The sequence below is a fragment of the Lithobates pipiens genome, unplaced genomic scaffold (genome assembly GCF_037356315.1).
Source record: "Lithobates pipiens isolate NorthernLeopardFrog02 unplaced genomic scaffold, aLitPip1_a1.2 Scaffold_19, whole genome shotgun sequence".
NCBI lineage: Eukaryota > Metazoa > Chordata > Amphibia > Anura > Ranidae > Lithobates > Lithobates pipiens.
This window is the reverse complement of record NW_027507764.1, coordinates 580,326,632-580,351,078: the sequence shown is the minus strand read 5'-3', so window position 1 is coordinate 580,351,078 and position 24,447 is coordinate 580,326,632. Positions and strand designations below refer to the sequence as shown.

The following is a 24,447-nucleotide window of genomic DNA, read 5'->3' as shown; positions in this document are numbered from 1 at the left end:
TGTTTTTTTTCTTTCTCTTTCTTTTCTTTCTCTCTTCTTTTTATCTTTCTTTTTCTTTTTCTTTCTCCTCTTCTCTTCCCTTCCCTTCCCTTCTCTTCTCTTCTCTTCTCTTCCTCTCTTTCTTTCTTTCTTTCCTTCCAATTTTCATGAATGAATCTCGTTGAGCAATCCGTAATTCTGCAGTCTTCTTCCTCCTTTCTCTCTCTCTCTTTCTTTCTCTTCTCTTTCTTTCTTGTTCTTCTCTTTCTGTTTTTCTTTCTCTTTCTTTTTTTTCTTTCTTTTTCTTTCTCTTTCTTTCTTTTTTTCTTTCTTTCCTTTTCTTTCTTTTTTTTTCTTTCTTTTCCTTTCTCTTTCTTTCTTTCTTTCTTTCTTTCTTTCTTTCTTTCTTTCTTTCTTTCTATCTTTCTATCTTTCTATCTTTCTTTCTTTCTTTCTTTCTTTCTTTCTTTCTTTCTTTCTTTCTTTCTTTCTTTCTTTCTTTCTTTCTTTCTTTCTTTCTTTCTTTCTTTCTTTCTTTCTTTCTTTCTTTCTTTCTTTCTTTCTTTCTTTCTTTCTTTCTTTCTTTCTTTCTTTCTTTCTTTCTTTCTTTCTTTCCTTCCAATTTTCCTGAATGAATCTTGTTGAGCAATCTGTAATTCTGCAACTAGCGGTTTCCTGTTTGACTTGGCACAGAAGGCTCTTTCTCTTCATAGAGATCATCGTGTACCCGCTCGCCCTGTGATCTGAGTGCCTACTCATCTCTCTGCGGTCAGGACATTTCTTTTAGCTTTACTTTTTTTTTTTTCAAGAATTCCCCTCCCCTGCCATCCTTGCTGTGCTCATGTTCTTAACTGGGCCAGTGTGCCATGTCAGAGTGCAGCATGGTGGGAAAGCTCCCCTAGAGTGCTTTGGCAGAGTAATAGCACCCTCTGCTGGTGATGGTTCAGGTATAAAAGCACCCTCTGCAGGTATAACAGCACCCATGTGTGGTGGTGTAGAACTAATTGTGCCCTCTGCTGGGTGCTAAGGCCTTCTGCTGGCGCGGCAGATACAATAGCACCCTCTGGTGGGGGCTTTGCTCAAATAATTCTGCCCTCCTGCTGAAGGTGGTACTGGGAATATATATATGCTGGTGGTGATGCAAGGATAATGGCGCCTTCTGCTGGTGGTGGTGCAGAAATAATGGCGCCCTCTACTGGTGGAATAATAGCACCATGCGGGGTGGTACAGGACTAACATTGCCCTTTTGAGAATTGCAGAGATGAGAGCTCTCAGCTGGTGGTTTGCAGGTTTTAATGTGAACTCCCTCTGGTGGTGACAATGTAGGAATAACACCCTCTGTTCGTAGAACTGTGGGGACAATACTGCCCTCTGGTGGTAGAAACACTTGAATAATTGTGCCCTCTGGTGGTGACAGTGAAGAAATATCACTCTCTTTGTTGGTAGTGCAGGCATAACAGGTCTTCTGGGGGTGGGGTTGCAGTGACTATGGTGTCCTTTGGCGGTGATGCAGGCATAATAAATACCTCTGGTGGTGGGTTTGCAGTGACTATGGCGCCCTCTGTTGATGGTCCAGGGATAATAGATTCCTCCTGTTGGTGGAGTCGTAGTGACTATGGCGCCCGCTGTTGATGGTCCAGGGATAATAAATCCCTCTGGTGGGGTTGCAGTGACTATGGCACCCGCTGTTGGTCCAGGGATAGCAAATCCCTCTGGTGGTGGGGTTGCAGTGACTTTAGCAAACTTTGTTGATCGTGTGGGGATAATCCCTCTGGTTGGTGGGGTTGCAGTGACTTTGGCGCTCTCTATTGATGGTGTGGGGTTAATAAATCCCTCTGGTGGCGGGGTTGCAGTGACTTTGGTGCCCTCTGATGATGGCCCAGGTATAATGGATCCCTCTTATGGCAGGGTTGCAGTGACTCTGGCGCCCTCTATTGATGGTGCGGGGAGAATAAATGGCTCTGGTGGTGGGGTTGCAGTGACTTTGGCGCCCTCTGTTGATGGTGCGGGGAGAATAAATGCCTCTGGTGGTGGGGTTGCAGTGACTATGGCGCCCTCTGTTGATGGTCCAGGGATAATAGATCCCTCTGTTGGTGGGGTTGCAGTGACTATGGTGCCCTCTGTTGATGGTCCAGGGATAATGGAGCCCTCTGGGGGAGTTGCAGTGACTATGGCGCCCCCTGTTGGTCCAGGGATAGCAAATCCCTCTGGTGGTGGGGTTGCGGTGACTTTAGCAAACTCCGTTGATGGTGTGGGGATAATCCCTCTGGTTTGTGGGGTTGCAGTGACTTTTGCACCCTCTATTGATGGTGTGGGGTTAATAAATCCCTCTGGTGGTGGGGTTGCCGTGACTTTGGCGCCCTCTGGTGGTGCAGGGATAGTAGATCCCTCCTGGAGTGGGGTTGCAGTGACTGGTGCCCTCTGGTGGTTGGCTTGCAGTGAGTATGGTGCAGGGATATTGTCTACCTCTCATTTCAGGGATGGAGCTCTCTGCTGGCACATAGCCCGGCAGTGTTGCGTTGGTTCCAGTAGGAAGGATATGATGCACAGTTCAGGTATTCCCTCCCCCTCTCGTGTTGGTGATAGCTGTATGAGGAATGCAGGTGACACCCTGAGCACCGGCTGGGTGTTGTCAGACTCCCTAACATGGAGGTTATAGAACAAATCTGTTATTCTGAGGAATGCACTCATTAACCTTTTCCTCTCATTGTATCTGCACTTATTGATCAGGGAGGTCAGAGGTGTCATTGTTACGAGTAGGAGGGGGGTGTCTCGTTGTTCCACATTCCAGAGGACTCCCACAAGGCAAACTGACCCTCATTCATCCCGGTGACACTTATTGTACCATTGTCATGGAGCACATTGTGTACAGAGGCGTGCGCACTTCAATGCCCTCCCAATAACTTGTAACAATCGCACGTATGGAATCCCATGATCTCACATTCCTCTTACCTGTTGGACCCAAAGAGAACGGGAAAAACCTGGCACGTGGGTGCTTTTGTATAGGCTCATCTGAACGTAGCACAGCAGATCCTACTAAATACAAAGCATCTTCTCACGTCAGGACAACCAATCCGGTGCGCGGTCCCCAAGGGGCCCTAGACACTGGCTTATTAATTGAGGGACTAAATATTCCTGTCCATCCTGACATATTTGAGACTCACAATATCTGTTTTGATATAGGATGACTGTGATGGGAAAACTCCATCCATATAAGGCCACGTTGGTGCATTTTTTGGAGACCTGCTTCCCAGTAATGACCAATCGGGACACTTCTCCTATAGTCAGGTATGTGTCCCTGTACTGGGCTCCTGGTACTTATTTTATGGTATATAGATCATTGGTCTCCAAACTGGGGGCCGGATGTGGCCACTTTTATCAGGCCCTTTGGGCACTATTCCTCTCACTGATACTAAGAATGGGAGAACCATTTTCTCCCACTAATACCAGCAATGGGGGAACCATTTCTCCTACTAATACCAGCAATGGGGGAACCATTTCTCCTACTAATACCAGCAATGGGGGAACCATTTCTCCCACTATGACCAGCAATGAGGAAACCATTTCTCCTACTAATACCAGCAATGGGGGAACCATTTCTCCTACTAATACCAGCAATGGGGGAACCATTTCTCCCACTGACCAGCAATGGGGGAACCATTTCTCCCACTATGACCAGCAATGGGGGAACCATTTCTCCCACTATGACTAGCAATGGGGGAGCCATTTCTCCCACTATGACCAGCAATGGGGGAACCATTTCTCCCACTATGACCAGCAATGGGGGAACCATTTCTCCCACTATGACCAGCAATGGGGGAACCATTTCTCCCACTATGACCAGCAATGGGGGAATCATTTCTCCCACTATGACCAGCAATGGGGGAATCATTTCTCCCACTATGACCAGCAATGGGGGAACCATTTCTCCCACTATGACCAGCAATGGGGGAACCATTTCTCCCACTATGACCAGCAATGGGGGAACCATATCTCCCGCCAATACCAGCAATGGGGGAACCATTTCTCCCACTGACCAGCAATGGGGGAACCATTTCTCCCACTATGACCAGCAATGGGGGAGCCATTTCTCCCACTATGACCAGCAATGGGGGAGCCATTTCTCCCACTATGACCAGCAATGGGGGAACCATTTCTCCCACTATGACCAGCAATGGGGGAACCATTTCTCCCACTATGACCAGCAATGGGGGAACCATTTCTCCCACTATGACCAGCAATGGGGGAACCATTTCTCCCACTATGACCAGCAATGGGGGAACCATTTCTCCCACTATGACCAGCAATGGGGGAACCATTTCTCCCACTATGACCAGCAATGGGGGAACCATTTCTCCCACTATGACCAGCAATGGGGGAACCATATCTCCCGCCAATACCAGCAATGGGGGAACCATATCTCCCGCCAATACCAGCAATGGGGGAACCATTTCTCCCACCAATACCAGCAATGGGGGCATAATTTTCTCCCGCTAAAACCAATGATGTTGGCATTGTTTACCCCCAGGAACACTGGGATTTTCTAATCCACTGGCCGCAGTCTGGCCCGCCAAAAACCTGAAAGACCATTAACGGGCCTTTTGTTTGGCAAGTTTGGAGACCTATGGTATAGATTACATAGTGACAGCAGTGGACATAGTGCCTTTCCTGTATATATATTTCAGTACAAGGACACAGAAGGGGTCTGAGATACCTGCATATACACTGTAGGTGACCCATTCTGCAAATGTTCCAATTATAATGATTATGTAACATTTACTACCTGTAGCTGGTTATTGCTAGACTAGTTAATGATTCCCCATCTATAGAATTTATTACCAATGCAAAATGCAGCCATGTGTATATTCCAGAATATATGTACCACTTGGCAGCCATACGTCTACATTTCTGCTTCTACTTGTGGCTGCAAACTTAATTCCAGAACGAAACATGTGTCGGCTCTATCTGTCTATATCCATTATGTCTGTTTGTTCCATCATAGTCCCAAAGACACCATTGACTAGGACTGTATGGGATCCCAGTATCTGGTGGATGGCACACTCACCATGAAGATCTGGGGTCTTGTATTCTTTGCCCACTATAGCGTACAATAGGGCTTATATCTCACTATACTTGGGTGGGTTCTCTCCTGCAATCAAACACATTGACTTGCCTTTGGACTAGATTGGTGCTAGCGGGTGTATTGTAGGAACCTTAGAGTGAAAGCTCTTGTGGGTCCAAATGGACATAAATGAGGAACTTCTGAAGTGCTGATGACTGTGGTTATCTTCACTTCTTACATATGTTTTTTTGAAACTTCTGTCTTCCCTATTGTACAGCGCTACTATCTTCGCCTGCTGCATTGTATGGCATTACACCTGGCGGTCTTTATGACATTGCAGCACTCTATGTAGGTGCGGCACTGCAATAGATCACTGTCACAGCTCCACATTAGTCCTGGAGTTTAACGCCCAGTAGATCTGTTTATGGATTAAATAGCTAATGTGCAACCGACATAGTGTTGAGCTTCTGGCATCATCTTTTTTTTTTATTATATGAAGAATTTGGGTGTTTCCCAAGAGAAGTGAGTCACCCAGCCCCAGATCTGACTGTCCTGAGGGATCCGTTGATGTAAAAGAGGAAGTTGCACCCTTGGGAGAGCGAAAGCACAGGCACGCCCTGTAGACCCATATGAGGAACTTTACTATGAACAGATCTTTGGTAGAGTGAGGTTGGAGGTATTGTAGCAGTTGCTAGAGCTCACCTGGAGTCACAGGTCCAGTATTAAGGTCTGATCTTCAGGGAGTAGATATCACCTCCTATCCTTCACCTGAAGTCATGTGTCCCAATCTAAGGCCAGATCTCCAGAGAGTAGATACTTTTTAGCCCTTTCTTGGAATAATGTGTCATTTTCTGGGGTTAGATCTCCAGGCAGTACATCCAACCTCTGATCCCTTACCTGTAGTCATATGTCCCATTCTAAGGGTCAGATCTCCAGGACGCAGATACCACCACCTGTCCCTCACTTGGAGCAATGTGTCCTGTTATGGGATCAGAGGAGATACCGCTTCCTTTTCCTCAGCTGGATTAATGTATCCAGTTCTGGTGTTAGATCTCTGGGGAAGGGATATCTCTCCCTATCCTTCACCTTGAGTTATATACCCTGTTCTGGAGTCATATCTCCATGGAGGACATATCTCGCACTATCCTCCACCTGGAGTAATGTGTTCCAGTTCTGGGGTCAGATCTCCATAGAGGAGATATCTCATCCTATCCTCCACCTGGAGCAATTTGTTCCTGTTCTGGGGTCAGATCTCCATAGAGGAGATATATTGTCCTATCCTCCACCTGGAGTAATGTGTTCCAGTTCTGGGGTCAGATCTTCATAGAGGAGATATCTCACCCTATCCTCCACCTGGAGTAATGTGTTCCAGTTCTGGGGTCAGATCTTCATAGAGGAGATATATTGTCCTATCCTCCACCTGGAGTAATGTGTTCCAGTTCTGGGGTCAGATCTTCATAGAGGAGATATCTCACCCTATCCTCCACCTGGAGTAATGTGTTCCAGTTCTGGGGTCAGATCTCCATAGAGGAGATATATTGTCCTATCCTCCACCTGGAGTAATGTGTTCCAGTTCTGGGGTCAGATCTCCATAGAGGAGATATATTGTCCTATCCTCCACCTGGAGTAATGTGTTCCAGTTCTGGGGTCAGATCTCCATAGAGGGGATATCTCATCCTATCCTCCACCTGGAGTAATGTGTTCCAGTTCTGGGGTCAGATCTCCATAGAGGAGATATATTGTCCTATCCTCCACCTGGAGTAATGTGTTCCAGTTCTGGGGTCAGATCTCCATAGAGGAGATATCTCACCCTATCCTCCACCTGGAGTAATGTGTTCCAGTTCTGAGGTCAGATCTCCATAGAGGAGATATCTCATCCTATCCTCCACCTGGAGTAATGTGTTCCAGTTCTGGGGTCAGATCTTCATAGAGGGGATATCTCATCCTATCCTCCACCTGGAGTAATGTGTTCCAGTTCTAGGGTCAGATCTCCATAGAGGAGATATCTCATCCTATCCTCCACCTGGAGTAATGTGTTCCAGTTCTGGCGTCAGATCTCCATAGAGGAGATATATTGTCCTATCCTCCACCTGGAGTAATGTGTTCCAGTTCTGGGGTCAGATCTCCATAGAGGAGATATATTGTCCTATCCTCCACCTGGAGTAATGTGTTCCAGTTCTGGGGTCAGATCTTCATAGAGGGGATATCTCACCCTATCCTCCACCTGGAGTAATGTGTTCCAGTTCTAGGGTCAGATCTCCATAGAGGAGATATCTCATCCTATCCTCCACCTGGAGTAATGTGTTCCAGTTCTGGCATCAGATCTCCATAGAGGAGATATATTGTCCTATCCTCCACCTGGAGTAATGTGTTCCAGTTCTGGGGTCAGATCTCCATAGAGGAGATATATTGTCCTATCCTCCACCTGGAGTAATGTGTTCCAGTTCTGGGGTCAGATCTCCATAGAGGGGATATCTCATCCTATCCTCCACCTGGAGTAATGTGTTCCAGTTCTGGGGTCAGATCTCCATAGAGGGGATATCTCATCCTATCCTCCACCTGGAGTAATGTGTTCCAGTTCTGGGGTCAGATCTCCATGGAGTAGATATATTGTCCTATCCTCCACCTGGAGTAATGTGTTCCAGTTCTGGGGTCAGATCTCCATAGAGGAGATATATTGTCCTATCCTCCACCTGGAGTAATGTGTTCCAGTTCTGGGGTCAGATCTCCATAGAGGAGATATCTCACCCTATCCTCCACCTGGAGTAATGTGTTCCAGTTCTGGGGTCAGATCTCCATAGAGGAGATATCTCACCCTATCCTCCACCTGGAGTAATGTGTTCCAGTTCTAGGGTCCGATCTCCATAGAGGAGATATCTCATCCTATCCTCCACCTGGAGTAATGTGTTCCAGTTCTGAGGTCAGATCTCCATAGAGGAGATATATTGTCCTATCCTCCACCTGGAGTAATGTGTTCCAGTTCTGGGGTCAGATCTCCATAGAGGAGATATATTGTCCTATCCTCCACCTGGAGTAATGTGTTCCAGTTCTGGGGTCAGATCTCCATAGAGGAGATATATTGTCCTATCCTCCACCTGGAGTAATGTGTTCCAGTTCTGGGGTCAGATCTCCATAGAGGAGATATATTGTCCTATCCTCCACCTGGAGTAATGTGTTCCAGTTCTGGGGTCAGATCTCCATAGAGGGGATATCTCATCCTATCCTCCACCTGGAGTAATGTGTTCCAGTTCTGGGGTCAGATCTCCATAGAGGAGATATATTGTTCTATCCTCCACCTGGAGTAATGTGTTCCAGTTCTGGGGTCAGATCTCCATGGAGGAGATATCTCACCCTATCCTCCACCTGGAGTAATGTGTTCCAGTTCTGGGGTCAGATCTCCATAGAGGGGATATCTCATCCTATCCTCCACCTGGAGTAATGTGTTCCAGTTCTGGGGTCAGATCTCCATAGAGGAGATATATTGTCCTATCCTCCACCTGGAGTAATGTGTTCCAGTTCTGGGGTCAGATCTCCATAGAGGAGATATCTCACCCTATCCTCCACCTGGAGTAATGTGTTCCAGTTCTGAGGTCAGATCTCCATAGAGGAGATATCTCATCCTATCCTCCACCTGGAGTAATGTGTTCCAGTTCTGGGGTCAGATCTTCATAGAGGAGATATCTCATCCTATCCTCCACCTGGAGTAATGTGTTCCAGTTCTGGCGTCAGATCTCCATAGAGGAGATATATTGTCCTATCCTCCACCTGGAGTAATGTGTTCCAGTTCTGGGGTCAGATCTCCATAGAGGAGATATATTGTCCTATCCTCCACCTGGAGTAATGTGTTCCAGTTCTGGGGTCAGATCTTCATAGAGGGGATATCTCACCCTATCCTCCACCTGGAGTAATGTGTTCCAGTTCTAGGGTCAGATCTCCATAGAGGAGATATCTCATCCTATCCTCCACCTGGAGTAATGTGTTCCAGTTCTGGCATCAGATCTCCATAGAGGAGATATATTGTCCTATCCTCCACCTGGAGTAATGTGTTCCAGTTCTGGGGTCAGATCTCCATAGAGGAGATATATTGTCCTATCCTCCACCTGGAGTAATGTGTTCCAGTTCTGGGGTCAGATCTCCATAGAGGGGATATCTCATCCTATCCTCCACCTGGAGTAATGTGTTCCAGTTCTGGGGTCAGATCTCCATAGAGGGGATATCTCATCCTATCCTCCACCTGGAGTAATGTGTTCCAGTTCTGGGGTCAGATCTCCATGGAGTAGATATATTGTCCTATCCTCCACCTGGAGTAATGTGTTCCAGTTCTGGGGTCAGATCTCCATAGAGGAGATATATTGTCCTATCCTCCACCTGGAGTAATGTGTTCCAGTTCTGGGGTCAGATCTCCATAGAGGAGATATCTCACCCTATCCTCCACCTGGAGTAATGTGTTCCAGTTCTGGGGTCAGATCTCCATAGAGGAGATATCTCACCCTATCCTCCACCTGGAGTAATGTGTTCCAGTTCTAGGGTCCGATCTCCATAGAGGAGATATCTCATCCTATCCTCCACCTGGAGTAATGTGTTCCAGTTCTGAGGTCAGATCTCCATAGAGGAGATATATTGTCCTATCCTCCACCTGGAGTAATGTGTTCCAGTTCTGGGGTCAGATCTCCATAGAGGAGATATATTGTCCTATCCTCCACCTGGAGTAATGTGTTCCAGTTCTGGGGTCAGATCTCCATAGAGGAGATATATTGTCCTATCCTCCACCTGGAGTAATGTGTTCCAGTTCTGGGGTCAGATCTCCATAGAGGAGATATATTGTCCTATCCTCCACCTGGAGTAATGTGTTCCAGTTCTGGGGTCAGATCTCCATAGAGGGGATATCTCATCCTATCCTCCACCTGGAGTAATGTGTTCCAGTTCTGGGGTCAGATCTCCATAGAGGAGATATATTGTTCTATCCTCCACCTGGAGTAATGTGTTCCAGTTCTGGGGTCAGATCTCCATGGAGGAGATATCTCACCCTATCCTCCACCTGGAGTAATGTGTTCCAGTTCTGGGGTCAGATCTCCATGGAGGAGATGTTGCTTTGTGCCCCTTGCATAAAGTAATGTTGTCCAGGGCTGAGATCAGATCTTCGGAGGGGAGATATCTCCATTATCCCTAACCCTGCCATAAGGTGCCCATTTCTGGGATCAGGGGAGGAGATACCTCTAAGTATCTAACTGCTACAGCAATATGTCCAGTTCTGAGATTAAAAGCAAATCTTCCTTAGACCGAATGTTCAATCAAATGTTGCCACAGCCAATGACATACGACCATATATTAGCTGGGCCCAACTTTTTTTTTTTTTTTTTATATATGTACGCATTTTGCAAGATTAGCGGCTGCCAAACAAACCATTGTATTACTCCAAGATCCCATGTAGATGTGTGTAGATACCTTTATCATGTCCAGTTCCAGGGTCTGGTCATGGGGGTCATAGGAACACTCCTGACTCCTGTATTGAGTTATGAGGATTCTTCAATATTTGTTCTTTAGATAAAGGCCGGGCTTTAATTAGACCTTTGGGGGGTGGGGGGGTCAATAAAGACCTTGGAGGCTCGGATTAGGCTGGAGAATTCGCCTTCTTGGAGAACGGGACAGACCGGTGTCCAAGGGCAGAGATCAAATGACACATTCCATTGAGTGTCCTTCCTATTGTTCACCCTCCTTAATAATCTGTGTACAGATCCTCCTTGCTGGTTATCTGATCACCTGTCTGGAAATTTCACCTCTTGTGATTATAGCCTTAAAGTATTTTTCGCATGACGACCTTCAAAGCTGCAAAATCTTCTTCTAGGACTGAATGCTTTATTCTGGAACAGTAAAGACTTGGAACTTCCAAGTGTGCAGAACTACTGCTGGTGCCAGTCCCTTTTTTTTTTAAATGTTTGTTCTGTTGTATACCAATCATTATTAAATCTGCATTGATTGAAAAAAAATCTTGTAGTGTATGAACCTTGGAGGAGATGAAGATCTGAGGGTCTCCATTGGACCTTCAAAGCTGCAAATTCTTCTAGGACTGAATGCTTTATTCTGCAACAGTAAAGACTTGGAACTTCCAAGTGTGCAGAACTACCGCTGGTGCCAGTCCCTTTTTTTTAAATGTTTGTTCTGTTGTATACCAATCATTATTAAATCTGCATTGATTGTAGTGTACGAGCCTTGGAGATGAAGATCTGAGGGTCTCCAGTGGAAGGTGTACTGAATACATTGAAGTCTCTCATGAAGGCCTCGCCAAGGCTTGCATTTGGCTGATGGCTCCATCTCTTCCAATATAAGCCCTAGTTTGGGTAGCACTCTCGCCTAGCAGTAAAAAGGGTCGCTGGTTCGAATCCCAACCACGACACCACCTGCTTGGAGTTTGCATGTTCTCCCCGTGCCTGCGTGGGTTTTCTCTGGGTACTCCGGTTTCCTCCCATACTCCAAAGACATGCTTGTAGGTTAAAGCGGGAGTTCTGCCGTTTTTTTTTTTTTTTTTTAAAGTCAGCAGCTACAAATACTGCAGCTGCTGACTTTTAAAATAAGGACACTTACCTGCCCAGCACGCCCGCGATTTCGGCGCCCAAAGCCGATCTCTCCATCAGCTCTCGGGTGCTGCCGCCGCCATCTTGGGTATGGGAATCAGGAAGTGGAGCCTTGCGGCTTCACTTCCCGGTTCCCTACTGCGCATGCGCGAGTCGCGCTGCGCTATAAGGCTGGTCCCCGCTGTCTCTGGGATCTGTGTGTTTCCCAGCAGACAGCGGGGGACCCGCGGGAAGTGGCGTAAATATCCGCAGATTCTGCGGATATCTATGCCGGAAGTGGGTGCAAATACCTGTACTGTACAGGTATCTGCACCTCCCTCCCCCCTGAAAGGTGCCAATTGTGGCGCCAGAGGGGGGGGTGGGTTCCAATGAGCGGAAGTTCCACTTTAGGGTGGAGCTCCGCTTTAATTGGCTTCTGTCCAAAATTGACCCTAGTATATGAATGGGGACCTTGGATTGTGGGCTCCTTGAGGGTAGGGACCAATGTGAGCGTGCAATGTATGTGTGGAGCGCTACTTAAGTTGACGGCACTATATGGGTACCTTAAATAATAATATAATAGAGCATCTTCATGAGACACAATGTACAGGGGTAGGGAGAATTGTAGACATGAGCCCACACTCACTCAGGTTGCACTGGATGGATTGGTGTCTTTATTCAACCTTGCTAACTATATGTAACTATGGTGCTGGAGAGCTGGCATGGGTCTCCAGCGTTCAGGGTGTGGCACAGGACGCCAGGGGTTAATAGACGCCTTTGCGTGGAAGCTGAAGGAATGTGTAGCTTCCAGTTATTTAGCCAGCTCTGTCAAAGCAAGTTAAAGGAATGTAAGAGGCGAGACGAGCGTTTTGTGCTGGGCATCGCCAAAATATGGCTGATCATAGGTGTGAAATGTGGCTGGGAAGACAGACTAACCTGAGACGTATACGTGTTGGTTACATGGAAGCGGCAGGCTGCCGCTCGTTGCAGGCCACAAATACTTCCATTGTCTATGTAATAGAACTGATTATAAGGTCGGCCTGTTCTGGTTCAGATCTGTAATGACAATGAAACAGTAACACTTTATACTTCCTGTCTGGGCTGGAGATACAATGCTATTCTATAATATGATAATGAATGAGCTGGTTGTTCTAAATACAAGCCGGACCCCCTTGCTGGGATCCGGGTCCTTCACCATACCAGGACTGTAAGGCCAGTTGGACATGGGGACTCGGGGAGTAGAAAATGCTGAGTTTTTTTTTTTTACTGATCTGAAATGAGATGTATTGTTGTCTATGGGACATTGCACAAAGCTGAGTAAAGATCGGTAATATGAGTACAGAGCAATAAAGCAAAATTATATTGTTTTTTTTATATTGGACCGCAGTAACTTCCTCGCATTTTTTATTCATTTTCATGTTTACTGGAGTAAAAGTGAGCTTGTTACAATACTGGCAATGAAGAAGAATTTTACTCGTCTATACGCTTGCACACCTTTACTCGCCTATACTCCACATTACTCAGATCTTTGCACCGTTTTTTGCACCTTGCATGCGGGTGTCACAAGTCCCTGGGTAAACACAGTAAACTATGACACCCGTGTGCAAGGGGCCTTACAGTTGAGCCAATGAATGCCATGAGGGAAAATGGTTCAGCATGCTGGAAAAATGTTGGCCAGTCATCACGGACTTTTGCTTTATACATGTGAAAATTGTGAACTTCATTCATAGCAACTGTTTTTTTTTTTTTTTGGTTTGCTATTCATTGGGAATGCACTCAGGGGCGCACCTCCAGTCTATCTGGTATGAATGAACCCATAAGGAGCCATTGTCTGATGCAGTGGTCTCCAAACTGCAGCCTGGGCACCGGCTGTGGCCCTTTGCTTGCTTTTATCTGGCCCTTGGAACATTATGCTCCCCGCTGTCAGCAACAGTGGGGCGTAGTTTCTGTCACGTACACAAACGATGAGGTGATATTCTCCCACGCATATCAACAATTGGGCACTATGCCTCCCACTGACACCACCAATTGGGCGCTATGCCTCCCACTGACATCACCAATTGGGCGCTATGCCCCCCACTGACACCACCAATTGGGCGCTATGCCCCCCACTGACACCACCAATTGGGCGCTATGCCCCCCACTGACACCACCAATTGGGCGCTATGCCCCCCACTGACACCACCAATTGGGCGCTATGCCCCCCACTGACCACCAATTGGGCGCTATGCCCCCCACTGACACCACCAATTGGGCGCTATGCCCCCCACTGACACCACCAATTGGGCGCTATGCCCCCCACTGACACCTCCAGTTGGGCGCTATGCCCCCCACTGACACCTCCAGTTGGGCGCTATGCCCCCCACTGACACCACCAATTGGGCGCTTTGCCCCCCACTGACGCCACCAATGGGACGCTTTGCCCCCCACTGACGCCACCAATGGGGCGCTGTGCCTCCCACTGAAGCCACCAATGGGGCGCTGTGCCTCCCACTGACGCCACCAATGGGGCGCTGTGCCTCCCACTGACGCCACCAATGGGGCGATGTGCCTCCCACTGACGCCACCAATGGGGCGATGTGCCTCCCACTGACGCCACCAATGGGGCGATGTGCCTCCCACTGACGCCACCAATGGGGCGCTGTGCCTCCCACTGACGCCACCAATGGGGTGCTGTGCCTCCCATTGACGCCACCAATGGGGCGCTGTGCCTCCCACCGTCGCCACCAATGGGGTGCTGTGCCTCCCATTGATGCCAAGATGTTTTCTACTCCCGCTGAGAGTGCTGGAAAATGTCAGGTGGTCAACGTCACCGATTCTTGCATATACGTGAATATTATGGGGTGACGAGGTGTCATGTTGGTCTCCTCTGGATGAAAACCACAGACAATATCGTTGGTGTAGCCTGTACAGCTGCACAAGGGCCCTCTGGGACTTAGGGGGCCATTTATACTAAACTTGGGTCACATGGGTGCTGGGGGCATTCTTCCCACTGACCATCATGGTAAGGGGTATTTTTTCTACTGGCCCCTAATGCACAGAGCATTCTTCCCACTGGCCACCAATCTAAGGGGCATTCTTCCCACTGACCCCCAATCTAAGGGGCATTCTTCCCACTGACCCCCAATCTAAGGGGCATTCTTCCCATTGACCACCATTCATTATTTATCACCTGGTGTTTGCTAGTGGTATTTTAGAAAAGTACAAAATAAAAATGAGAGGAACTCTGCATCAGCCAGGAAGTGATAAGTATACAATGTATCAGTGTGATGAATATACAATGTATCGGTGTGAAAATGTTCTTCTCTGAGCTCAGGAAGGAAAATAAGGGAGACAGTTTTGTGAATGAAGCACCCTAGAACGGGGTAGGCAAGCGACACTCGAAGCCTGGACTGCCAGTGAGACACTAATATATTCCAATCTCGGAATTCCCCACACCACACCTGCACTGAGGGGGAGGCACTGCACCCCCACACACCGTATAAGATGGGAAAATGTGTTTGATTTTATAACTTTTCTGTAGCTGCGATCGTCAGATTTTGTGATGGGGAAGGGTGCAGTTCTGCTTGGGGGGGGTCCTGTCTTGGCTACTGCTAAAGCCAATCACAGTCCTGCTAGCCCCATCCCATGGAGGAAGAGGACTTGCTTGGTTGCCACTACCAATCTTAGAAAGAAGGGACTTCACTGTGATGAGAAAACCCCAATCAGGTGACAGTTTGTGGAATTATTGTTGAGCTTCTGGGAACTTTGTTGAAATTATTCCTGAACCTTCGCATCACTTACTACTGAACCCCTCTGCACGACGTGTCCCTTTTTAAAACAGAGCCAGTATTCAGCACAATGCAAATCGCACCCAACTTTTGCTGCCCCACACTTTTTCTCAGCTGTGGGGGCCAAACTTATGATCCTGCACACAGGCCCACTGCTTTCAGAAAATGCCCCTGACCTGAGCTCATCATTGTGAATCCATTCCAGATGCTTGTATGTGGCATCCCATGCACCACATGCATCCCATACATCCCATGCACCCCTTACAAGCATGTGGGCTGAATGCGAGAGGTGGATAAGCATGATGAGTGTGCCAGGACAGGTAGATGTGTCTCTGCTTCCTTTCACCACTCTGCACATCATGGATGAGAAAATGGTACAGCGGTGGAGCAGATAAGCAGGAGTGATTCAGAGATGGGACAGATGAGCAGGAGGGTATAGCAGTGGGGAAAATGTTCAGGGAGGTACAGTGATGGGGCAGATGAGAGGGGGGGGGGGTTCAGTGGTGGGACAGAAAAGCAGGGGGGTAGAGCAGTGGGGCAGATGTGAAAGGAGGTGTATTGGTGGGACAGATGAGCAGGGGGAACAGAAGTGGGGCAGAAGAGCAGGAGGTACATTGGGGAGACAGATGTGCAGGAGGTACATTGGTGGGGCAGATGAGAGAGTGATTCAGCAGTGAGACAGAAGAGCATTAGGATATGTCGGTTGTGCAGATGTGCAGGGAGGTAGAGTGATGGGGCAGATGAGCGGGGGGGTTACAGTGGTGGGACAGATGAGCAGGAGGGTGGTACAGAGGTGGGGCAAATGTGCAGGGTGGTACAGAGGTGGGAGCAAATGTGCAGGGTGGCACAGAGGTGGGAGCAAATGTGCAGGGTGGCACAGAGGTGGGGGCAAATGTGCAGGGTGGCACAGAGGTGGGGGCAAATGTGCAGGGTGGCACAGAGGTGGGGGCAAATGTGCAGGGTGGCACAGAGGTGGGGGCAAATGTGCAGGGTGGCACAGAGGTGGGGGCAAATGTGCAGGGTGGCACAGAGGTGGGGGCAAATGTGCAGGGTGGCACAGAGGTGGGGGCAAATGTGCAGGGTGGCACAGAGGTGAGGGCAAATGTGCAGGGTGGCACAGAGGTGGGGGCAAATGGGCAGGGTGGCACAGAGGTGGGGGCAAATGTACAGGGTGGTACAGAGGTGGGGGCAAATGTGCAGGGTGGTATAGAGGTGGGGCAAATGTGCAGGGTGGTGTAGAGGTGGGGGCAAATGTGCAGGGTGGTACAGAGGTGGGGGCAAATGTGCAGGGTGGTACAGAGGTGGGGGCAAATGTGCAGGGTGGTACAGTGGTGGGGCATATGTGCAGGGGGGGGGGGGGGCAGTGGTCTGAGGCTTGAGTGCAGGACGGTAATTTCTCACTAAAGTTATTTACAGCATATACTTTATAAAAAATCCTTTTCGTGATTGGAATGTGAAGTTTACATTTTTTGGTTATAAAACCGTCACGCTCAATTTCTGTGAAAATATTTTCCGGCACACTGTGCTCAAAAAGTTGCCCGCCCCTACCCGAGAATGTTTTGATAGTTTCACAATATTGCTGTGCCTTCTGGTGCTTTGTTATCCTGTAAAAACAAAAAAACAAGTGAAAAAATGCCAAAAACAACACAAAATTTAAGTGCTAAAAAACGCAAAACCTAAATCTTTAACGCATTCATTAAATAACACGTTTTTTTATTTTACTCAAAAATGAATGCAGTATTTCTAGTGAATTGACCCCTATGTAGTGACTAAGCTCAGTGTTATCACCCCAGCCGGTCTTCTTGTACTGTTGCCCCGGACTTCTCTATTGGAGGACAGTCCTCGCTCCCAGCCGTGGTCTCCGGTATTTGCAGATGGTGTGCGCATTGTGCTGCTCCTTGTATTGATCTCAGAGGGGTATTGAGTGACAGTTTGTATATTGCATTCTGTCTTTCCCATAGTCTCAGCAGTGATCTGCATATTGCAGGACATCATCAGCATTTCTTTGGTATTGGTTCTGTGCTGCACCATGATGAATGCACACCATACATGCAGCAGTATCGGGAGTGATTTGTGTATTGCAGGATTGTCTGTATAATTGTTTCTTCAATAGATTCGATTTACATCTCAAAATATTGCGGTTTTTGCATATAGTAGTCTGAGCACCCTGCGTATAGGAGTCTGAGCACCCTGCATATAGGAGTCTGAGCACCCTGCATATAGGAGTCTGAGCACCCTGCATATAGCAGCTGAGCACCCTGCGTATAGTAGTCTGAGCACCCTGCATATAGTAGTCTGAGCACCCTGCATATAGTAGTCTGAGCACCCTGCATATAGGAGTCTGAGCACCCTGCATATAGGAGTCTGAGCACCCTGCATATAGGAGTCTGAGCACCCTGCATATAGGAGTCTGAGCACCCTGCATATAGTAGTCTGAGCACCCTGCATATAGTAGTCTGAGCACCCTGCATATAGCAGCTGAGCACCCTGCATATAGTAGTCTGAGCACCCTGCATATAGTAGTCTGAGCACCCTGCATATAGCAGCTGAGCACCCTTGACCCTGCATATAGCAGCTGAGCACCCCGGACCCTGCATTCAGCAGCATTGACTCTCTATACAGTAGGCTCGGCTCTGGGTACATGGTATATAGAGCTCTCTGGTCCTCTCAGCGGTCTCTCTGTACAGTAGTCTCCCTCCAGGCACTTTCTATATAGCAGGCTAAGCTTTTAAGGCTCAGTAAAGTGGTCTCCGCAGACTCTGTACAGTCCCTGTGTATAGTGTAGTGTACGCTCTGGGGATACTCTACATAGCAGTCTCCAATCTCAGACCTTCCATCGGTCTCTATACACCGGTCTCTGCTCTCAGGAATCTGTAACGGCTCCCGGTGATCTCTGTACAGCGGTCCTCGCTCTGGGCCGGCTATATCGCAGTCTCTGCCTTGGAAAATCTATATCATTTCCTGGGGATTCTCTATATGGCAGTCTCTGCTCTCAGACTGTCTCTCTACAGTGGTCTTGGCTCTCTATATAGCAGTCTCTGTATGGCGGTCTCTAATCTAAGGACTGTGTCCAGTAGTCTTGGCTCTCTATATAAGGCGGTCTCTGTATATGACGGTCTCTGTCCAGTAGTCTTGGCTCTCTATGTATGGCGGTCTCTAATCTAAGGACTGTGTACAGTAGTCTTGGCACTCTGTGTATATGGAGGCCTCTGTTCAGTAGTCTTGGTGCTCTATTTAGTATATGGCGGTCTCTAATCTGAGGTCTCTGTCCAGTAGTCTTAGCTCTCTATATATGGTGGTCTCTGCCTCTATGGCAGTCTCTGTCCAGTAGTCTTGGCGCTCTTTTCTGTATGGTGGTTTCTAATCTGTACAGTAGTCTTGGCTCTATATATGGCGGTCTCTGTCCAGTAGTCTTTGCTCTCATACTGTGTGAAATTTCTTCTCTGTGTGTATGGCGGGGTCTCTCTCTGTGTATATGGCGGTCTCTGTACAGTAGTCTTGGCTCTCTATTCTGTATATGGCAGTCTCTCTCTGTGTATGGCGGTCTCTCTCTGTGTATATGGCGGTCTCTGTACAGTAGTCTTGGCTCTCTATTCTGTATATGGCGGTCTCTCTCTGTGTATATGGCGGTCTTTGTATATGGTGGTCTCTCTCTGTATACTGCGGTCTCTGTACAGTAGTCTTGGCTCTCACACTGTATGACATTTCTTGTCTCTTTATGGCAGTCTCTTTGTGTATATGATGGTCTCTCTGTGTGTATGGCGGTCTCTGAATATGGCAGTCTCTCTGTATACAGCAGTCTCTGTACAGTAGTCTTGGCTCTCACACTGTATGACATTTCTTGTCTGTGTGTATGGCGGTCTCTCTGTGTGTATGGCGGTCTCTCTGTGTGTATGGCGGTCTCTCTGTGTGTATGGCGGTCTCTCTGTGTGTATGGCGGTCTCTCAGTGTGTATGGCGGTCTCTCTGTATACGGCGGTCTCTCTGTATACAGCGTTCTCTGTACAGTAGTCTTGGCTCTCACACTGTATGACATTTCTTCTCTGTGTATATGGCGGTCTCTCTGTGTGTATGGCGGTCTCTCAGTGTGTATGGCGGTCTCTCTGTATACAGCGGTCTCTGTACAGTAGTCTTGGCTCTCACACTGTATGACATTTCTTCTCTGTGTATATGGCGGTCTCTCTGTGTGTATGGCGGTCTCTCTGTGTGTATGGTGGTCTCTGTATACGGCGGTCTCTCTCTGTATACAGCGGTCTCTCTCTATACAGCGGTCTCTGTACAGTAGTCTTGGCTCTCACACTGTATGACATTTCTTCTCTGTGTATATGGTGGTCTCTCTGTGTGTATGGCGGTCTCGCTGTATGGCGGTCTCTCTGTGTGTATGGTGGTCTCTGTATACGGCGGTCTCTCTGTATACAGCAGTCTCTGTACAGTAGTCTTGGCTCTCACACTGTATGACATTTCTTGTCTCTGTGTATGGTGGTCTCTCTGTGTGTATGGCGGTCTCGCTGTATGGCGGTCTCTCTGTGTGTATGGTGGTCTCTGTATACGGCGGTCTCTCTCTGTATACAGCGGTCTCTGTACAGTAGTCTTGGCTCTCACACTGTATGACATTTCTTGTCTGTGTGTATGGCGGTCTCTCTGTGTGTATGGCGGTCTCTCTGTGTGTATGGCGGTCTCTCTGTGTGTATGGCGGTCTCTCTGTGTGTATGGTGGTCTCTGTATACGGCGGTCTCTCTCTGTATACAGCGGTCTCTCTGTATACAGCGGTCTCTGTACAGTAGTCTTGGCTCTCACACTGTATGACATTTCTTGTCTCTGTGTGTATGGCGGTCTCGCTGTATGGCGGTCTCTCTGTGTGTATGGTGGTCTCTGTATACGGCGGTCTCTCTGTATACAGCAGTCTCTGTACAGTAGTCTTGGCTCTCACACTGTATGACATTTCTTGTCTCTGTGTATGGTGGTCTCTCTGTGTGTATGGCGGTCTTGCTGTATGGCGGTCTCTCTGTGTGTATGGTGGTCTCTGTATATGGCGGTCTCTCTGTATACAGCGGTCTCTGTACAGTAGTCTTGGCTCTCACACTGTATGACATTTCTTGTCTCTGTGTATGGTGGTCTCTCTGTGTGTATGGCGGTCTCTCTGTGTGTATGGTGGTCTCTGTATACGGCGGTCTCTCTGTATACAGCGGTCTCTGTACAGTAGTCTTGGCTCTCACACTGTATGACATTTCTTGTCTCTGGCTCTCATTGCACAGGGAGGATTGCTGCAGAACATTTGAGGTTTCCTGTGCAGATGGGGCGGGGGTTAGAGGGGTGGTTGGTGGGGAGTGGCGCCCAGGCACACCTTGAAGTGTGACACACCTCGGAAAGGGGAGGGTAGTCAGGGAAGGCAGGCCAGGAACCAGACAGGGCAGGCTTGGAATTGCTTAGCCTGCGGCCAATCTGGGGGGAGAGAGTGAAGGGGAAGGAGGGAGCTGGAGACTTTGAAAGAGACTTGGAAGTGAGGAGAGAGACAGCAGAAACAAGAGGGTCCAGGAGAGAAGCGCACAACCCCTAGGAATACCAGGACCAGCCGTGATTATAGAGAGGGATTAGATTGTCAGCTCCATGGACCCGCAGATGTATCGAGCGAATGCTGCTCTGCCCTCCAATCAGAACGGTTCCTTTCGCCAGAGAACTAACTCAGAGGACAACTTATACCTGGCTGTGCTGAGGGCCACAGAGGGCAAGAAAGGTACAGATGGGGGGCCAAAGTCTGTTCTGGGGTTCCTGATTGTGTCCCTGTGACCTGGGGGGGGGGGGGGGTTTATGTATTGGGACAATGTGTAGGGACAGGTGATGAATGGGATAGATTTGGAGGGGGGAATTGATGTACACAGATCGGGGGGCTTGGATCTCCAGATTGTATCCCTACGACAGAGGAATGGTTATATATTAGGACAATGTCCTTAGGGGGTTTTGGGGTTACGGAGTGTGTCCCGGGGGTGAGCTCTTGATCGTATTCCTGAAGGTTCCCAAGTGTGTCCTGGGGGCTCCCCTTGATCGTATCTCTGGGGGTCCCCTTGGTTGTGTCCTGGGGTGGTCACTGTGACCTGGGGTGGTCCCCTTGATTGTATCCTATCCCGGGGTCCCTAATTTGTATCCCTGTGTATCTATTAGTTCAAGGTGCATTGTCATACGATGGAAGGGATAATTGTATATATTTAGAGGGGGGAATTGTTACATTGTATGCAGCCTGCCATGTTGTCAGTGATTTGATGTGGGGGTTGAATCCGGAGTGTCGGCGCTTCCTGCCAATTAAGTATTGATTGATTGTGGCAATATGGGAGAGAAAGTAGATGGTATAATTATTCTTTCAGCCTGGCACTTAAGAGGTGAACCATGATCCTGGGGTTCATGATTGATTTTCAGTTTTTTTTTTGGGAGGGGGTGTCTACGCAGGTATGCAATGCCAGGGGTTCAGGTCTAGTAACAGAGGGGTTAATGGCAAATGTTTTGAGTGGGAAGCAATGCAGTTCTAGGGTTTAAGGGGTTAATGATGGGGGGGCTTTCATTGATATGGGGGAACCTTGTGATTAAAGGGTTAATTGGGGCCCAACGGTTGGGGTTAACTGAGTGTTGGGAGAAAGGGGGGCACAATGTGTCAGTGGCTTGTATGGGGGGGGGGGGGGGTCTTGCCGGTGTGTGGCCTGGTAATGAAGAGGGGTCTGTATGAGGGATCTGGTACCGTAGGGGTTAATATTGAATTCCCGAGTGATAAAAGTAGTAGTTGGTCTATATGGGAGATACAGCGTTTTGGGATCTGGTAACACAGGTGTTAATGGTGGGGTTGTGGGGGGGGGGGGGGTCATTATTCTGCACAGGTGAGGTGGGTTCTGGTATTATAGGGGTTAATATGTTTAAGTTTCCTATTCATCTGCATGGGGTGGGTGAGGGGCAGTGCTGACTCCAGGTGTCCGCACATCTCTCCCTGTTTATTGTCAGTTTATAGAGGCCGCTCCCATTGTAACCCCTTGTGTGCTGCAGTCAGGTGTGTGCGGCGTTCCCTTCCATGGAATGGCCTGGCACGTTAACCCTCTGCACGCTGGAGGCCGCGTCCGCATCCCTGACCTGGGGGCAGCGCCCCATTAGTGTCTATACAAATCCTGCAGCGTGTGGTGACAGGTCCACTTGGAGGATGTCTGCGGAGGCCTGTGTGATGAAAAATGGTGACTGTGAAGAGCCCCCCCCCCAAAAAAATAAAAAATAAAACTTTATAGACCAATTATAAATCATGTACCACTGTATATAGAGACGCTGTAGGCTATTTAGTTATCCAGAAAGGCCACAATCTGCAGAGTCCGATGTCTCCGGTATATCCTGATAGGACGATATAGGAGGAGATCAGAAGGTGCATTACACAAGCTGTGAACCAACTCGGCAGGGTGTAGGCGCCCTGCCCTCACTACCTCATGTGTCACCGCTGACTAATGTCTCTGTGTAGTCATGAATATTACATGCCGGTGTCCTAATCCGGGTGACACCTGGACACAGGATCCGGTCGGGGACACTGTATTCCACCCACAGCACGGGGGGGGGTTGGACGCTGAGGAGCGTGCTTAATATCTTGGCACTTTGGCCCCAGGAATCTACCCAGAACTGCCGCATTTAATGACCGAGCAAAGGCTGGAAAAAGATTATCCTTCTATATAAAGTCAAATATTCTGTTTTTTGTTTTTTTTCACATTTCTCTATTATTGCCAGTGATAGAAAATTTTATTTAAAGGGTGACTCCACCCAAAACCCGCAGAGTTCCCACCGTCCCGCTGTGCCCATTATGAGGGGTTCTCACCATCCATAGGTGTGCACACCAAAGCTCAAACATACATGCATGTGTGCGTATGTATATATTATTATATTACACATACATTTTTTTTGGGGGGGGGGGAGCAAACAAACTGAACCCCCCCCATCAATTGCAGTGCCACTTGTGCCCGTCAAGTGCATCCACTTGTGCCCGTCAAGTGCATCCACTTGTGCCCAGAATGCGCAGCCACTTGTGCCCAGAATGCGCAGCCACTTGTGCCCAGAATGCGCAGCCACTTGTGCCCAGAATGCGCAGCCACTTGTGCCCAGAATGCGCAGCCACTTGTGCCCATTGAACGCAGCCACTTGTGCCCATTGAACGCAGCCACTTGTGCCCATTGAACGCAGCCACTTGTGCCCATTGAACGCAGCCACTTGTGCCCACCCCACACCCACGGGGCTTGCGGCTCTGGCAGCACCACTCCCCCCCCCCCCCGCACACGCGCGGCTGACAGACCCCCTGGCACTTACCGCCAGGCAGCAGCTTCTCTCAGCGCACCAGAGTGGCGGCGACCTCTGCTCCTCTTCCTAAGCACCAGGCATTCAGTAAGTTGGCCTGGTGCTTTGGCCAATCAAGAAACGGGTCTGGCGCCCTGCCCCCTGATTGGCGGGGAGGAAGGTTAGTGTGAAAGTAGTGATAATGAATTTGCTATGGTCACACAATTGGGTGGGATCGGGGCACACTCTCTGCGCCCCGAGCCAACCCTATTTTTTTATTTATTTTTTTTAAGCCTTTTAGAGCCTCTAGTTCTAATCGGGTACTTCAAAAAGTGCCACCCCCTCCTGCCCCTGCCATGGGAATCAATGTGTGCCCCCAATGCACGGGCTGCCACTGCCTGCGGGCAATGCCTATGGTACCATCCCTGCTGTATTTTATTATTTTGGAAACTGTAACAGGGGAGCAGGAACACAATAAGGTGGGCAGGAACAAACCAACAGCTATGGTGGGGGGGGGGGGTGTTAACTCTGCTGGAGTCTAATAAGCCAATTAGTGCTTTAGCCCAGCAGACTCCACCTATAAATGAAGAGTCAGTTTTGGGTTGGAGTCCCCTTTTAAAGGCCTCTTTCACACGGGGTGGATCAGTAATGATCCGCCCCGTGAAGATCCGCTCGCTCAGCGGGGATCGCTCCGTTGTCCCCGCTGAGCCGGCTGCGGACAGGGCGGTCTCCGCACACTGTGCAGGGACCGCCCTGTCAGATCTCCGCTCTCCTCTATGGGGATCAGACGGGCACGGACCGTC

At 48.7% G+C, this 24,447-nt stretch overlaps 1 protein-coding gene across 10 annotated transcripts in view; it reads left to right on the top strand.

The window, feature by feature from the left end:
• The window catches only part of PLEC (plectin), a 278,960-nt gene that overhangs the window by 149,567 nt on the left and 104,946 nt on the right, over positions 1 to 24,447 (top strand). For 3 of the 10 annotated variants that reach the window (XM_077493425.1, XM_077493423.1, XM_077493422.1), the window contains exon 1: positions 20,787 to 21,095. The exons of the other annotated variants lie outside the window; for them this stretch is intronic. In XM_077493425.1, the coding sequence (XP_077349551.1) occupies positions 20,969 to 21,095 (127 nt within the window). In that variant the 5' untranslated portion in view covers positions 20,787 to 20,968. Of the gene's footprint in view, positions 1 to 20,786; positions 21,096 to 24,447 lie in introns of those variants that run through there. 10 annotated transcript variants of the gene reach the window in all.